Source organism: Polypterus senegalus, chromosome 13, assembly GCF_016835505.1.
Source record: "Polypterus senegalus isolate Bchr_013 chromosome 13, ASM1683550v1, whole genome shotgun sequence".
In the NCBI taxonomy this organism is placed as follows: Eukaryota; Metazoa; Chordata; class Cladistia; order Polypteriformes; family Polypteridae; genus Polypterus; species Polypterus senegalus.
The window spans coordinates 41,775,061-41,792,631 of record NC_053166.1 but is presented as its reverse complement, the minus strand read 5'-3'; the positions used below and the strand labels follow the sequence as shown (position 1 = coordinate 41,792,631).

Genomic DNA, 17,571 nt, shown 5'->3' with positions numbered 1-17,571 from the left:
ACTTGAAGCTGTAGATTAGCCTATTGAGGGCGCCCTTTTGAAGCTCGCCTTTATTCGCTGCGCCCAATTGAGGTCGCCCTTTTGAAGTTTGCCTCTTTTTGCGTGTCCTTATTGAATAAGAGCCCTCTCATCAGGTAAGTTTGGAGGCACTCGTTAACCTAATCTGCACATCATTGGGATATGCAAGGAAAGCTGGAGTTTCCAAAGAAAAACCCCAACGGACTTGGGGAGAAATACACATTGACTGTGATTTGAATTCAAGAAGAGTGAGGTAGCAGCACTAGCTACTAGCTGCCAACCAGGTTTGATTCTCATGACTCTGAACTGAAATGAATGAGCTGGGGAATGGGTGGTTTAAATATGAATTCTGCTTGGTGTCTTTCTCAACAAAGCAGGAAAAATGGAACATGTTCATAAGTCTTATTCTTCACTTGTACTGGAACATATAAACTACAATGAATTAGTAGATAACAAAACAAAAAATTGCATTAAAGAGATGAATGGCAGCAGTGTGGTTTGGCTGGCCATGTTGTGTCTGCACATTTGGAATTTCCTTCTGCTTAGTTGCAATCTGCTGTAGACACAGGAGTAGGAGGGGACTGTCCAGAGGGGACTGGGTGGTCTCTTGGTCTGGAATCCCTACAGATTTTATTTTTTTTCTCCAGCCTCTGGAGTTTTTTTTTGTTTTTTCTGTCCACCCTGGCCATCGGACCTTACTTATTCTATGTTAATTAATGTTGACTTATTTTTATTTTTTATTGTGTCTTCTATTTTTCTGTTCTTCATTTTGTAAAGCATTTTGAGCTACATTTTTTTTGTATGAAAATGTGCTATATAAATAAATGTTGTTGTTGTTGTAGGAGTGAGTCTAAGTGTGGGCTTGGGTGTGCAATGAAACTGACTGGCACCTTGTCCTGGGTTGGCTCCTGTCGTGAATTTGATTAGGCTAGAATAAGTTTTGGCTTGTCACAATATTAAAATGATGAAAGCATAATCCAAAAATGACAGAAATGTATAAAATGTTTCAATATTTGGAGTGAAAACTGTTGAAGTGTCTTCTTTGCAGTGAAAGTGCCCAGCAGCCATGGGACATGGCTTTACTTTTTCTTTCTTCATCGTAAACAATTTCTTGTATTAGAAATTTGTTAGTTTTCACATACTCCTTGGTATGTAAAAATTGATCAGCACCCCTGGAGCAATTGCAGATTAAGGGCCTTGCTCAAGGGCCCAGCAGAGTAGGATCCCCTTTGGCAGTAACGGGGATTCAAACCAGCAAACTTCTGGACACCAGCGCAGATCCTTAGCCTCAGTGCCACTACTCCACCAAAATCGTAATTGTAATTGTAATGTAGGGGATATGATTGTTTCAAAGTTGTTTAGAGGATTCTGAAAGAATGCACAGTGAAACAGAAAAGTAATAAAGCAGGTAGTACAAGTTCTGAGTGAATAAAAGTGGAGAAATACCTTGCTGGAAAGCGACTCAAGTAAAAGTAAAAGCTGCCCATGAAAAAACAACTCAAGCTGAACATTTTGAGTGTCTGATATTAAGTGTACTCAAGAATCAAAGTATAAGTAGGATCTTCCCTCTTTTACATATACTCAAAAAACGTTCTTATAAATTTAAAACAATTCCAGCTATTTCGTTTTTGCATGTTAGATGTACGACAATCACTTACGTATGAGTCAAGTAACTGCAACTTGAAGCATTGACATTCAGTTTGAGCAGACATTTTAATGAGTGTATCCTAATTCAGTGGAGAAAGTGCAACGGCATAGGCGTAAAGACTGCATTCGCTTTAAGAAGAAGCTAATCCATTACTGAAGAATTCCTTTGTGAGGTGAATTTTTGTCACACAAACACCTAATTACAACTAATTTAAAAGGAAAACCTTTTAAGCGTTCCCAAAATGACCTTCATTGTTGTTCAAATAACATCTACCTACATGAAAATTGGCAGAATTAGTTTAATAAAAACATTGGTCATCAAAACAAACCCTAATAAGGCATTAACCTCCATTAAATAATCTATATATATAATTCACTAAGGGCACGCAAGACGTTGAGGGCACGCAAGATAGTGAGCGCAAGCAAGATAGAGCCCCGCCCACCAACTCTAAGACCATGGGATATGCTTGACAGAGCCCCGCCCGCCAACTGTAACCCTCCTACCACGTCATGGGATACGCACGACAGAGCCACTCATGCCAACTTTAACCGTCCTCCAGAGTCCAGCGTCGCTCTCGAGGCACGTAACAACTCACCAAACACAGCCTCAGTCGCTTTCGTCTGTGCAAAAGTCCACATGCACCTCTGAGCCACGTTGACTTTACACCACACGCAAGACAGAGAGCCACGATCGGCAACTCATGGAGCCCCGCCCACCAACTCTAAGACCATGGGATAGGCACGCATTTAGTGTATAAATGGATATAAATAATTGCATGTAAACGATTCGCCAAAATCTGTTGTATGTAAACGATACGGTTTAAAACGTCATTGTTTTTTCATCAGAAAACCCGGTTTCTACGTCTACCTGTATTAGTTTAAATGGCACTTTTACCACTCGCAATAGGGCGGACACGCTGACGTATTGTGTCGACTGGGCAACACAGTGAATGCGGCGTCTATCTATATATGTCTAAGTTTTCCATAGCCTGCTACAGGAAGGTACTCTCTCGACCATTGGCATTGGTTTCTCTCTTTGCTATTTTCGTTATACTGCGACGGTGGTTTCCTAAGCCTTTGTTATACTGAATTCCTTTCTCACCGTTTTCCGTTCCTATTCTTAAACAGTCTTCATGTTACGGCGGGCTTCGGCTAGTGTCTTATAAAGCACTTTACCTTGCTTTTATCACTTCTAGTTTCACATTTAAAGGAATGGCTTTTTAGTTTTTCTAGGCCATTTCCAAGTAGATCTGTTTTGGGGCTGGGATGCTCAGAATAATAAAATGTGAGAAAACATGAAAGTAGCACAAGTGACCAAGTGAGTGAAACACTGCATGTGAATAGACAAGTCTTCAAGACACATCAGAGGTGGAAATAACTGGCCCTACCCCTGTAACATAAGTTTAATATGTCACCATCCTCTGTACAAAAATATTTTATAAATCTACTTTTCTTTCTACTCACATGCACAGTGGACACAGATTTAGCACAGGGGCTCATCATTTAGAACTGCTAGGCAAAGCATAAGACAAGACAGATAAAGACAGCTGGGGAGACGTGCACTATTTTTCGTCTGTCGGAGTCAGCATGAAATTCTATCCTCTTTGCCGTATTTGGAATTGTATTATTCACCTAAGTGGGGGCCTGCACGTGAAGAAAGGGTATAAAGCCTTGGATCATTTGGGAGATAACGTCATCCGATCCAGAAAATCCTTCCAACGCAGCAACGAAAATGGCAGACTCTATACATCGGGCCCCCACTCCTGAACTGGGTTTTTGTCATGGCTTCCTTCATCTGTTATGCCACATAAACCGTCATTAAAGAAAGTTAAGTTATTTCTCCTATGTGATTTCTTGCCGCCGTATCACTAAGGGAGGCGTATCGCCTTTTTATATTGTATCTCTATAGTTTTGGGTTATGTAGCATGCCGAAATTACAAAAGACCTTATTCCAACATGGGAGCTAACTCCCCCTGCTGGATACAACCCCAAACATCCAGCACGGCCTCATTTGGGGGCTGCAAAGAAGACAGTGAGGATGACTGAGACTGGGACATCGAGTCTCCAACATCCAGCCCCACCTCAAACTGTTGTACAGGGTGCAGTGAGACAGTGTTGTCTGGTTTTATGGCTTCTCACCAAAATTTTTGATGAAAAAGGGCACTTGAGTTGGTTCCAGTTTTTTGAACATATAAAAATAAAGTTGAATTTTGGGCTGTTTGTAAGTAAAAATAAAATTGCTACTATTGTGCTAAGCTCCATTTGCAAAACATTACATGTTTTAGAAAAGCATATAAATCCACTACAATGCCTCACTTAGACCCTGAACTTGGTGTTGAGGGTTTGGGTATTTACCTTAGTCAGGCACGTCACGGACAATAAACGGTAAACAATGTAACAGGAGGTCAGTGTAGAAACACTTATTTAGAGTGATGTCAGTACAGTTTTAGGGCAGATGTTTGTATGTGCAGGACGATACTTTAAAACCTGTGGATAGAAAAGCAAACATCGAATGATTTCAGAGGGTTATGTATGCAGTCTGAAAAAATAATAAAATGGTTCACCTGCTGTCCCTCAAATGAGATGATACTATGACCTAAAACTGCACTGAGGTTGTAGTTCTGCGGTTTTGCAAACAGATGATATTGTGGGGCAGTGTAGTGGAAGGTTAAAGTCAGTAGAAGTAAACATGAAAGACTTTTAATAAGTAATCAAACAGCTGAAGGGAGTCATTAACTGGAAAAGAAGGCAAAATAAATAGTGCCAGTGGCAGTCAGCAAGTAGTCTAGATATTCAGTACTATATACGAGTAATATATATATGTACTATATATAAATATTGTGACGGATGGCGGCCGGCACTATTACCTAACTGGGGCGCCACTGTAATGGAAGGACAGGAGAAGATGACTTATGAAGGATGCTATCTCACCCGAGTTGCTCTTTGGCACCTTGGAGTGCCACAGGGCTATATGGGACTTGGTATTGGTCGTCTTAGCCCTTTTGGATTCCAGGGATCCCACCGGGGGAGCCGCAGAGACCAACTTTGGACTTCTGCCACAGCTGGGAATAAAACACGGACCTCTCTAACGAGCCACTTGGAGTCTTTCTGGGTGTGGCTTAAAAGCAGCCAACTACCTCACAGAAGGAAGCTGGAGTTGGAGGACAAGACTTGTGAGGGGGAGTGGAGGAGAAAGTGACCTGAAGGAGAGAGACAAGGAGAAGAAATGGACAGTATATTGGTGTGTTATCCTTGTGTACTGTTTGTACTGGGCTGCAGCGAGGAACAAGGGGAAATGCCTTCTGATGAAAATGAAATCTGTCACAGAGATTGGTGACTGTGACTGTTGGGTCAGGTGTTTCGGAATACTAATATATATATATATATATAGAAATGTTACAGAATGATCTTCAGTTTTAATTGGGAAATAAAACTGCCAACATTCTAAAACACTTGAAATATTAAGAATTTTTAGTACATCGCAATGTTTCATAAGCAAATGTCTTGTGTTTGAAACTTGGAACTGCAACTTTACGATTGATCATTTTATGTTTTAACATTTTTAAGGTCATTATTGTGTCATGTAGAGAGAACAGTGAAATTCTATCTAACATGTGCTAAACAACATGCAACACATCTGTGAAGGTAAATGTATTATAAAGCTGTAACCTCAGTGGAGGAGAGATATCTTCTCTCTCAAAATACAAAGTGAACTCTGGTATCAAGTATTTTAATAATAATAATAATAATAATAATAATAATAACAAATGGCCTGACACTACTTCTGGTTCATTTGGCCTTCTTTTTAAACTACTTTTAAGGAGAATTTAGGCCAAAACTCCAAATGACATCTGGTAACCCTACAGTGAAGGTGTACTTAGAAATACAGGCTGCATATTTCACATATCTTTTGGGACAAATTCATCCTATCTATCGCTATTTATGATGAACTCTCACTCTTTAGTGAGTGTATGTGGAAGTGGTGCACTGCTACAGATACTTACTAAGCAAAAGCGTGTCAAGAAACATTGCAGGGGCTCCTTTAAACCAACAGCAATATGTCTGCATAACGTCTCATTGCCACTGTGACTGCCAGGTCAGAAGGTTTCTTTCTTTTTAGTCAGTCTACTGTGTTTCTGAGAGGGATTTGTTTTCTGTCATAATGTAAGAAGTTTGTTGTTTGTCACAATATAATATTTAAATATTCATTAAATCAAGTTTCTGTAAAAAAACAAATTTTCCCTCTGGGGACAAATAAAGTCAGTTAGTTCATTTGTTATATCTAGCTAGTTATCTAACAAGAACTCCCAATCAGTATGAATCAGAAGGATGTAACAATGTGGTAGATAACGCCAGTGATGTACATTTGAAAAGCAAGGGAAGCCTGCATTTTAGATAATTGACAGGATAAAGCATTCTATGTATTTGCATAGCCCATTTATTTTCTGGTTTAATACTGCTGTAACAAATGTGTCTAGTTAAATATAAAGCAGAGTAAAAGTAGCAGCTTTGTGCTTGAAAACACTGTGAAGTTAAAAGTGGACAGAAAATCTTATACTTGTGTAAAGATGAAATGTTCTTCAGGTCTCTTTGTATGCATTATAAAGCTTTTCTTCCTTTACAGGTTTTTTAAATTCTTATAAAACTGATATTGCTTGTAAAATTTGGGATGCATAGACCAGACATATCCTGTGTTGTATATCTGGCTCAGTTAGTGTGGCTCTCTCACGATTCTGGGGGACTTAGTTCAAGTTTTGGCCCAGTTGCTCCCTGTATGGACTTTGTATGCTCTTCCGTGGTCTAATGGGGTTTTTAAAAATGTGCCTTAGCTCATTGTAAGGCTATGTGTTCAAGTCCTCAAGGGAAAACAATCAAGACTGGCCACTGTGCCATAAAATATTTTCAGCTTAATACAGAATCATGTTCATGAGGATGCCTGTCCATTCAAGACAACTTCTGGGAAGCAGTGATCACAAAGAGGCAAGGAAATCGAAAACAAACAAGGAAACCTTTAAAATGTATCTGAAAGAGATATTAAGGCAATCAAATTATTCCTCTCATTTGTTTACTGTGTTACATTCTAATGTAAAAAATAAAACTTTTGTGTATACTGCTTTACAATGAATTTACAGTATACCTAATGTATGAATCTGAATGAAACTGGAAAACTGACAGATGATGACAGCTTTCACACACGTGGGTCATCCTCTGAGGTATGTACTACTACCCCGGTTAAGATGGGCTGCTCGCTTACCATATCCTCTTCTGTTTTTGCCACAGTGCTGAGGAGACACACATTGAGGCCACTTGACTCCGCCCCTTCCAGTTCCCCAACTACATATCCTGTGGTCACTGGAAGAAGGTGTCACTGGATAAGAGAGCGAACAGGATGGAGCTTCTAGCCCATAGACTAAACAGGAATTACACGCTAAGAGACAATTTCTGCTCATTTCTAGTGCCATTGAGCACATGTTCTTGTAAATTGTTTAATTGAGTAAACGGGGACGACCGGATTGGCTCTCCAACATTTCTTTTTGTGGACCTGCAGTACTTTTCCTCAAACACACAGGGACTTTACTTTACAGCAGCTGGGATATGGTTCAGTTCCTGTGTGCCCTACTGCGGTGTGCGGTGTGTGGTTTGTTTTTTATTTTTTGCTTATGTAGTCCTGCACAGTGACAAGCCAGGTAGAGTTAATGACCGTGCTGCCACCCTACAAGAATTGTACCACCACAAAACTGTACAGTTAAAAAATACAAAGAACAACAAAATGAAACAGCACATTGACTAATATGGGCTTGCTGGGTTTCTTTCATGATTCAATTTGCTTTATGCATTTTTAAAAACCTAAACAGACTTGTCTATTTAAAAGTTGGTTTGTTTGCTCCTCTTCATGTCCACTCACAATAATAAGTGGCCAAATAACAGCTTTGAATTAATTTAGACTTGGGGGCTTTGCCCCCTGCTTACTTCACTCGCCAACCCCACAGGCCTGCGCTACGCGCCAGCCACTTTGCATCTCTGCCGCTCGTGTATGTGGATTTCACTTTCACCAAACAACAAATCTTTTAATTCTCGTGGATACGCCTCTTCATTGGGAAGAAACACTACTTTTCCCTGAGAGCAACACAAATTAGTCGCGAGACGAAACTTAACCAAGAGATTAAGATTAAGCCAAGAGAGTTAATCAAGCCTGGGGCCGGAAATAAAAGACAAAGAGTAGGACAGCTGCTGTACAGGCTTTTAAATGTTTGAAGTGCAGCACGAGATACAGATCATTCGGCATGGCAGCAGCAAGCCAGCAGCTGATCTAGCAAAGAGAAGGTTAAAAAAAAACTTTGTTTGTTTCCCATTGTATCACCATTTAAGAGGGGATTTTGGAGGAGCGACCGCGTCTCCTTGGGGTGCATTCAGTCCCTCTCTCCACAAAGCGAGCGGCAGACTTTCTGCAACTGGGGGTTGGGTGACAAAGGCTGTGTGTGTGTGTGTGTATAAATACCTGTATATATATATATATTTTTTTTTAAAAGGACAACATGGAGCGATTGCTGTTCCAATAAGGATGAATACTGTTTCCTACCCTAAACAAGAGGCTGACATGGACTGGCATTTCTGGAAGGGCAGTTCTTTTTAACTAGCCAGAACGCTAAAATAATGGAAGTTCAAGGGGAGATAACCTTTCCGAGGTACAGACTCCCCCAGTACGCTGGATAGCATCACTCCCTGATATCTGCCCATGGAATTATAGTCCCATGGGACAGCCCTGCTGGGTTCCATGGGTGCTGCAGAAATCGATCATTTCTACTTTGGGAACCTTCTACCTGATGCAGAAAACCTTCTTTCAGGTACGGTCCCTGAAAGGACAAAGGACAAGAAAGAGTTTTGAATCATGTTCTGTGCTGTGCTGTACAAAAAGATTAAGGATGCCTGTAAAGGTACGTTTGTATAATGAAATACACTATACAACTGTATATAGTTGTGGCAGCTGCATCAAATGTATAAAACTACATTGAACACAAGACTAACTCTGTTTATCAGCAATTCAGTATAATCTATTAGTCATTGATTGTAAGGGTTATTGATGCAGCTGTAATGGATGACAGTGGTGTACTGCAGCAGTCCATCCTATCTCTCCAAGCTTGTTTCTGTCATCTGTGGAGCTCAATATTATTATCTATGATAGGAAAGAATAACTTTGATACAGATCAGCCAAAATTGCCAACTTGGTAGGTGAGATTGACTGCCCCTGCTTACCACGATGCCATACTTCTTAAAATGTCCACTCATGAAAAAAAGATGATGAATACTGCCTGCAAGACCACAACGACCAGGAAAGACAGCCAAATCCAGATGAACATCTGCATTGGAGTGTGACAATATTGTAAAGAATGACTAACTCAGTATTAACTGAACTGTGGTACCTAAAGTTAGTAACAGAATGTGAGACAGCTGTCTGAGCCATATGTTAGAATAAAAGACACTGTGCCACAGAGGTGAAAGTCCTCTCATGTGCAACAAAATGGTATGCAAAAAACACTAACCAAATAAAAGCTTCCGTAGGCACTCTCATTCATTAATGAATCATGATTCTAAAGCAGCACAGTGACGACACAAGAGAATCATTACAGCTAGATAAAAAATGACAATAGCCCCTAACCCCCCGCCCATCTCCATGTTAAAAGCGGATATGAGACAGAACAGCAGGAGCACATCCCTAATAATAGTTTAACAGCAGGATGGCGTGGTTAGAAGTGAAAGCAAATTTCAGCATCAATCAATAATTAAGACAAGACAAAGAGATGGATGGCAGTAACTGTGTGCATACAAGGCATTTGTTTAACTAACCTTAGCGTTGCTGCATCATTGGAAAAAGACTCTTGGCTTGCATACAAAAGCTTATTTCATTCAAGTTGATTATTTGTTATCCTTTTAAAATGTGTAATTGTTATCCTTTTAAAATGTGTTAATTTAACATTAAGAAAATAAAGGCCGCTGACTTTGCAGAACCTTGCTCATACAAGCACTTTTGTAAAGATGAAACTCGGTAGCCCAGTCAGTATTCTGTGGAATCTGTTCACATGCTGCCAGGGGTTTTCTCCAGGTGTTCTGCTTTCCCCCACATTCTTAAGGCATACATGTTAGGGTTAATTGACTTTAAGTGATCCTAGTGCAGGCTGGTGTGATTAAGAGCATGAATGAACCATACAGGGTTAGTTCCTGCTTTTCAGCCAAACGTTAACACACACACCTAAACACACGTGATCAACACATCCATCTTTAAACAGGTTAAGTCTACAGAGCATACTGTGTATAGAATACAAACATGTGCCTGGTATATACTCACATTTACACCTAAATATGTGTGTCTGCGAGTGTGCAATGATTCCGGATATAAAAACACATACATAACGTCTTATTCCACTGCCCATTCAAATTGCCCCATATGTAAAAAAAAAAACCATTGCAACCCATTTTTACTGAAATTCGGGACATTTCATACATGTGAAATAGTATATATCTCATGCACTTGTACTAAATAAAGCAGAAAGTGAAAAGATCCGTCATGACACATTTATATTGTGTATTTTTTATGATAACTAACTGTAGAAATAACGAATCTAAGCCAGCTCTAAGCTAGTCTGTCTTTACTATAACCCTGACTTACTCACAATGAACATATTAAGTTGATTCACTGGAATTGATCTATTTTGGCTTTAATGGAAACTAAGAGGCTGTTTTGCTTTTTATCCTGCATCAAGCAGAACAATGCAGTTTTGGGAAAAATCATTCAGAGCTAATATAGTAAATGTAATAAATATGAATTCATGGCCACACAAACATCTTTGCAAGGAGTTTTGAGAATTAAAAAAGAATCTTGGTTTAATGGTGTGTATTCAACAAAACTGGTACAGCAGGCAGCATAACAACTGTCATTTTCAAAGAGACTGAACATTTATTAAAAAAAGACAATGACCTCTCACTGTGATATTAGTTGCTAGCCGTATATTTATGGTTACCTTTGCCATACTATAAATGTCTCTATATTTCAGCATCAGGCTAAAAAAGTGTACGTTGTGCATAGATTTTCCCCTCAGAGTCATGTTTAACTGCAGTGTTAAAAGTAAGTGCAATAATTTAGCGTTGATTTTTAGGTTAGTGCACATAGATCACTGTTGCACTGAATGGCTCTATCAGCCTCAAGTAAAAAATATTTGTTTTTAATACGTGTTGTACATTTATGATCCATTTCTAGCACTTGCTGAGTTCCAGCATGGAGTCCATTCCATTTTTGCTTATACTTGATCTAACCTTTGACTCTTCATACCTCACCAACCCATACCACCGTGTTACCTCTCTTGACATCAGAGACCTCACAGTGTAGTGTGTTCTGCTTTCCGTTTAAGACAAACAGGGAGTCCTTTGATGGTGTTAACATGTGTTGCCCAAACATTCCACTGTTTATAACCACTCTGTTGTTGTTGCTCCAAGGCCAGTTGTCTGGCTGTATGGGGTCCTTAAGGTTCTTCAAAACCTCCATTCTCCCTGTTGACAGTTCCACAAAAAGAAGGTCTGTTTGAGACCGAGAAGAGGCATATATATAATACTGATTGGCCTCCGTAAAGGAAGGATGAAACGCTACAGAAGAGATGTGTAGGCTTGTTTGCAGCTCAAGGGTGAGTTGTAGTGTTCCTTGGAAAGTGATGGTTTGAACCCTGATTATTCCTGTGTGTTCATCAGCTGACACTACAAAACGCCCGTCTGGAGAGATGTACGGTGTTCCTGTTATCTCACTGTTGTAGCCGATAACTGCATCAGTGACACTGTCAATGATCACCTGAGGCTGTGAGGACGAGATGTTTTTCCCATGGCACTGGACAAAATAATAGCCTCCAAGATGGGTGTAGGCCATTGACACTGGAACACAACTGTAGTTTTTGAGGCCAATGGTCTTGATGCGGGCAACGGTTTCCAGGTCAATTTTGTGTACAGCCAGCTCAGATCGCAGAAAGATGAATCCAAACCTGTGCAACACATGAAAAAGAGAAGAAGTTGGAATTTAGTCTCACATATCAAGTGTCTTCTTTTTCATATTAATCTTTAAAAATTCTAATAAGTGCTATTATTCTCAAAGAAACCAATGAATAACTTTCAAGATCCTATTCATAGGAGGTTTGGGCCGGCATGATGAGTAGCTGTTTGGGATGCTCTTTAAAATGTAAAACTGAACCCAGCTGGCCAGGCCTAACAGCTCTACTACCAGTGAGGATTTCTTCAGGGAGACTCCTTATGGCAGGTAATAATTCAGTGACCTTCGAAAGATATTTCCTACTTTCTAAGAAATGACCCTCAGTTCTGATGATCAACTGACCAGCTCTACAAGAGGAAGCTGGTGCTGGCACTCTCATCTGACAGGGGCCCGCATGCCCTCTCTGAACTGGAAAGAAAATTGTCACTGCAAGGAAAATGCAGGCCTGTACGTCTCTTCAGCAAAACAGGAAAAAGGAAAATTATAAAATAAAACAATTAATACCAACTGCGTGTGTTTCATTAATGCTTAGTATTAAACTGTCATTAGTTTTTATTTAAATATTTAAAAAATTGTGTGAAAGTGTTGGCTTGGAAGTCTGCAGAATATAATTATTAAAAATGAAATCTGAAATGTGACAGCCTAGCAGAATCAACATGATGGTTAAAACAGTTTTTTTTTTTTTTCCTCAAAAGAAACTGTCCTCTATTTAACCTTGTATTTATTTCTATTAGGCTGAATATGCCATTAATAATTTGACAGATTGGACTTGCTAAGTGTAAGAAATTAATAAAATGTGAAATAACAGCTTTTAATTAAAATGCAGGTTAAGACAGTGCTAAAACATTTTTCATGACTGTTCAGTGGGGTCACAAATTGCTTTATGCACTTGATGTTGACAGCAGGTAATACATTTCGATTAAATCTAGTGTTGTTATGCAGTGCTAGCTGGAACAAGAGTTCAGAATTTATTTTAAAATAAACGGTACCTGAACACATTTGTTAGTGGAAACATGAACAGAACAACGCAAATTAACCAGTAAGATAAATTAAATCCAAGTCACATAAAATTTGCACGCTTAGTAAGTGTTTCATTTTCTTTCATGAAATGATAATGTGCTTGATTTTCACAGTTCCCTTCAAAAAGTATATCTAAAAGCATTCTACATTATAAAGGCCGAACAACTGCAAGATGTTTGGGGTTTATTTTATACAGTTTCCATTTGTCGAAAGCCATTGTTTTGAAAGTATTACTGACTGTATTTGTGCATGTTTGCATTATCCATAAAATATGATATGAAGAGAGAGGTTACATAAAGCATTGAAACAAACCGTCAAGAGAATTGTGTGTGATGGAATGATATTCGACATCATATCGTATTGCTGTACACGGGTTTTGAATGGTATGAGTCCTATTGGATTATTATTTGGATGATAATCTGAGATATGATCCAGTATTCTAAACTGAGAAGAAATGCTATGAGAAATGAAGGTGAAAGACATTGTTATCTTATGTCACTTCTGATTGTGCAAGAAAAGCATTCTAGGTTAAATTACAAAGGAAGAATTCCAGCCAGCACAAAATCTATAGAGATGCTTCATGTAAATGTGTTAATACAGAACTACAAATAAAAAGGTGGGAATAATTTTGTTAAAAGGAAAGCTGAATCTGTTGTACTTTAATGAAACAGAATCTTTTTTGACTAAGTAAAGTATCCGGATTTCACACTTGTACAAGGTGATATATTGCTAACAAAGGAATACTGGCACGTATTCTTAAAGAAGTCAGGTTTAGTTAGACACAAGTGTCGTTTTTGTCCTCAATGGATTATTTGAATTTATTTGATTCCCATTTGGTATAACATTTCAACTTCAATGGAACAGCTTCTTTGACTTAACTGTAAATATTCTTAATTTGGACTAATGACTTAGAAATTATTTTTTGCAAGCAATTTCAAACAACCTGAAAGGTTCATTTTATAGTTAATCTCTTCCTTTCTTCTACAGAACAGACTGCTTGATCCTAATCAGTCAGGCTTCAGGAAGGGTCAGACCAGTGCAGCTCTACTTACCGTTGTCAACACCCTGTGGCAGGCTACAGCTACCAACATGTTATCTCTGCTCGATCCCTTCTTGATTTACACAGTCAACCTCCAGATCCTCCTTGCCACGCTCTCTGTCCATGGCATCATTGGGACTACCCTCAGGTGGTTTGAGTCCTACATTTTTGGCAGATCCTGTTGTGTCTCCTGGTGTGGTGCACCAGCTAAGCACATGGGGGTACCCCAAAAATCCCTGCAGGGTCATTTCCTATTCTCTTCATACACACTAGGCGCACTATCATTGTATCACATGGTTTTCCTTATCAGTGCTATGCCGATGATATGCAGCCGCACCTGTTGCTTCTTTCAGAGGACCACATGATATTAGCTGGTCTCACTGATGTTGCAACCTGGATGAAGGAACACCATCTGCAGCTCAGCCTGTGAAAGATGGACCTGCTTGTCCATGTATTCAGCTGCCCTTCTCTGTTCAGTTTTGCTTATTATCTCTTACTCTCACCAAGACTTTGTGCAACCTTGGTATGGTGATCAATGACCAGGTGTCCGCCAGGGCATGTTGCTATGGTCTCTCAGTCTTGCATGGTTTACATTATCTTCACTCTTTTCAATGTCCACAAGATCAGATTATATCAGATGGGGGTGATTATGGAACATCATTTCTGGTCCAGATTTTGTGTCACCAGGCTGCTTTAGATGAGTTAAAATGCAGCAACATGCCTGGTTGCACATGTCACCCATATTTTAAGATCACTATAAATGCTCCCTGTAGTGCCATGTATTAATTTCAAATCTTTTATGCTTGCCTACAGAGCAGTCAACAGGTCAGCGCATATACAGTATATGTGGAGACACTGGTGAAGTCCTACGCTTCATCTCCACCACTCAGGTCTGTGTATGGTGTCTGTTGATGCCACATCTGTGTGGCATTAAATCTCAGTTCAAGCTATTTTCATGTGTATCTTCTGGCAGCTCGAGGCAGCTGCCCACATCCATTTGAGATTTTGACTCCCCAAATGTGTTCAGGAAGTGTTTGAAGAACACTCTTTTTTGGTGAAATTGTGTCAAATTCCTATCAGATGTGAGGTTTTTGTAACCTAGGGATTGTAACTCGCTTGCATTTTGTTCTGAGCTCTTCATTTGTGATGATCAATTTTGTAACCTTGTCCTGTAACATGCCCCTAGGCTATTGTTTACTCAATTATGTTAACCTCTTTTGCAAACTAAAAAATGTAAATGTACAGTACGTGTTATCTCTGGAAGTGCAAAGTGACAATGTTGGAGGCATTGCATTTGGGTCATTCCATAAGAGAAGGGTTTATTAAACCATAAATGTGGTTAAAAGAGGATTTACAAGATTTCATAAGATCCACTGTTTAGGGAGGGGTGTAGACCTTTTTTCATAAAACAGCAAATCCACAGTCTAAGCACAAACATGTGCTGCTGTTATGCACACTTTGTATACAGACATCATTTGACACATCCAACAAAGGTATCATGGGGGGCAATAGAGAAGGTCAAGGCACAGAATCATTCTAAATGATAATCTTAAATATTTATAGGGGGCCCTTCTGTTTATCCTCTATGTACAGTAAGTAGCTCCTTCAGTGGCCAAGTACAATGGGATGAGCGGATATGCAGTGAACCGGTTAAGCAATCCCCCATGCCTCTCTTTTAATGAGTGGAGCAAGAAGTCTTAGGTGCAGGTGGCTGTAATGGTCGTGAATTTGGATGTACAGTATGGTCAATTTAATTTGCCATCCTCTCTACCCCTGTATGCAGAATTCAGCTAGCCTTAACAACAGGCTGTATAATGTTTTTGTGCTGCCAAGTGGAGAGCGGCTGAAGTTAGACATTCTTACCAGTAAAATACTGCATTGATTGTGTGATCCTGTGCTTTAAAGGATATGTTTTCTCATACATCCCTGATGGATCTCTTTTGAGGTGTCCTAAAATCTGCAATCTGGCACTTTTTGATGAGATAAAATGCTGTTGTAATACATGCTGCACATCAATCAATCGTCACTATCTGCATATTGTAATGGAGCTATGGATGTGATTCATATTTGCTTTGCAGCCAGGGTGTCTTACGCAAGTATATGGCTAAAATTATTAGTCACAAACAACAAGTACTACTTGATTTTTAAATGTCGTGTGCAAGGTCTAGACCCTGCATATTATTTACAAGATCATTTTATTTACTTTATAGAGTGATGCTTTTCATTTTCTCTGAAAGGTCATTACAGAGATTTCTGATCATTTAAATGTTCCTTTAACTAAATACATATATGCCGCTGCATTAAAAATGGCAATGTACAGTATCACAGAAGGAATGAATTTAGGCTATTAATGTTAACATAAGAGACATGGATACACTTATTCATTAATAAACTTTGAGATTACATGATTACCGCAGTGCTTTAGTTTTTGAGATAAGGAAGACTCAGCTGAAACTGTCCTACTATAATATAATGACTTCTGTACTGATTTCATAAAGCAAAACAGGATCTGGTTTTTCTCTTACCTTACGTGTGTAATAATGAGATTGGTAGAAGGAATAAAGAAATCATCCACCCTTTCGAAAGGTGAGTGTGTTATCTGATGCTCCTCTCCTCCACTTGCCTGGGAGATCATCTGTAATAAAAGATGAAAGTTTAGCTTGCATGTCTGCATTTCAGCTTAAACAAGACAACTCTAATGCATTTGAGAATTGAATAGATGAGCAGATTACAGGGGAGGCATGGAGGAAGGACAATGACCAGGACCAGACTCCATTCACCTGCTTTCCTGCTTTCTCTCCCACCAAACCAGCAATATAAACAGTTCCTCTTCCACTATTCACCCGTCTTCAGAGTGATGAAAGCTGGAATTGTGTGTGAACATCAAAGAGCAAAAAGTACCACTGACAGTGTGCTGGTGCATTTATCTGAACTACAATACCATCACAACAATAAACAGAGTGAAACCCATCCAGGACCAGAACTCTGTGTTTTCTTTAACATTGGACGTTAAGTGATTAGGTTGTTGGTAAGAATATCTGAGCTTCATTTCAATTAATTCTAAGCTCTATAACTTTAATACTAAATGGAGAACTGTGAGCTTGTTCTGGGCCTTAGAGATACAGCACAGTGCGACACAATTAGCATTGTAAGTAAGAAGGTAAATTTTAAAAAGCTCTTACTGAATCATTAGAGAATGAAGGAGAATTATTTAAATTATCCACATTAGAAAAGGCATTAGCCATAGGAACCTATATATCAGAGTCCATTACGGATGGAAAAGATGGACCAACACTTTCACTATTATGGAAAGGAGAGGAACCCAAGGAAATGGATCGCTGGTCTACCTTACTCTGTTTCTTTTTCAAAGTTATAGGGATCCCAGAAACAAGCTGACGAAGTCACATACATTTTGAAATTTACATTAGTTAACCGAAAACTGCAGTAGAATCTCACCATTGATCTAAGAATATCCATAGCGGCTGAAATCCCTGGTCCAAATGACAAAACCATGAGATTTAGATAAGTTCCTGAAAATATGTTGGTTCTCATTTCCTTTACTTATGAGATGCAGTCACCCATCATTATCAGAAGCCATAAAATGAGATATTTGTACCCACCATATCATCTTAAACAACACATGCACTCACTGCAGCTCCCAGTCGTAAATCAATACACTGTTCTGGTTAAGAAGCAACAACAACGGGTCACTTCAGTTGTAGTCTGACACAGGCCCTGGTAGGAGTGTTGGGTTTTCTTATAAATTAAACTTTGTGAGGCTTTTTTCCCCTCGGAGGACACACAACATTATATCATAGAT

The 17,571-nt window shown here is 39.2% G+C and overlaps 1 protein-coding gene across 2 annotated transcripts in view; it reads right to left on the bottom strand.

The window, feature by feature from the left end:
- Window positions 1–10,517: 10,517 nt before the first annotated feature.
- Window positions 10,518–17,571, bottom strand: part of fstl4 (follistatin-like 4) — an 822,703-nt gene continuing 815,649 nt past the window's right edge. For both annotated transcript variants that reach the window (XM_039774631.1, XM_039774632.1), the window contains 2 exons: window positions 16,277–16,386; window positions 10,518–11,687 (listed from right to left, as the gene is read on the bottom strand). In XM_039774631.1, the coding sequence (XP_039630565.1) occupies window positions 10,985–11,687; window positions 16,277–16,386 (813 nt within the window). In that variant the 3' untranslated portion in view covers window positions 10,518–10,984. The remainder of the gene's footprint in view (window positions 11,688–16,276; window positions 16,387–17,571) is intronic.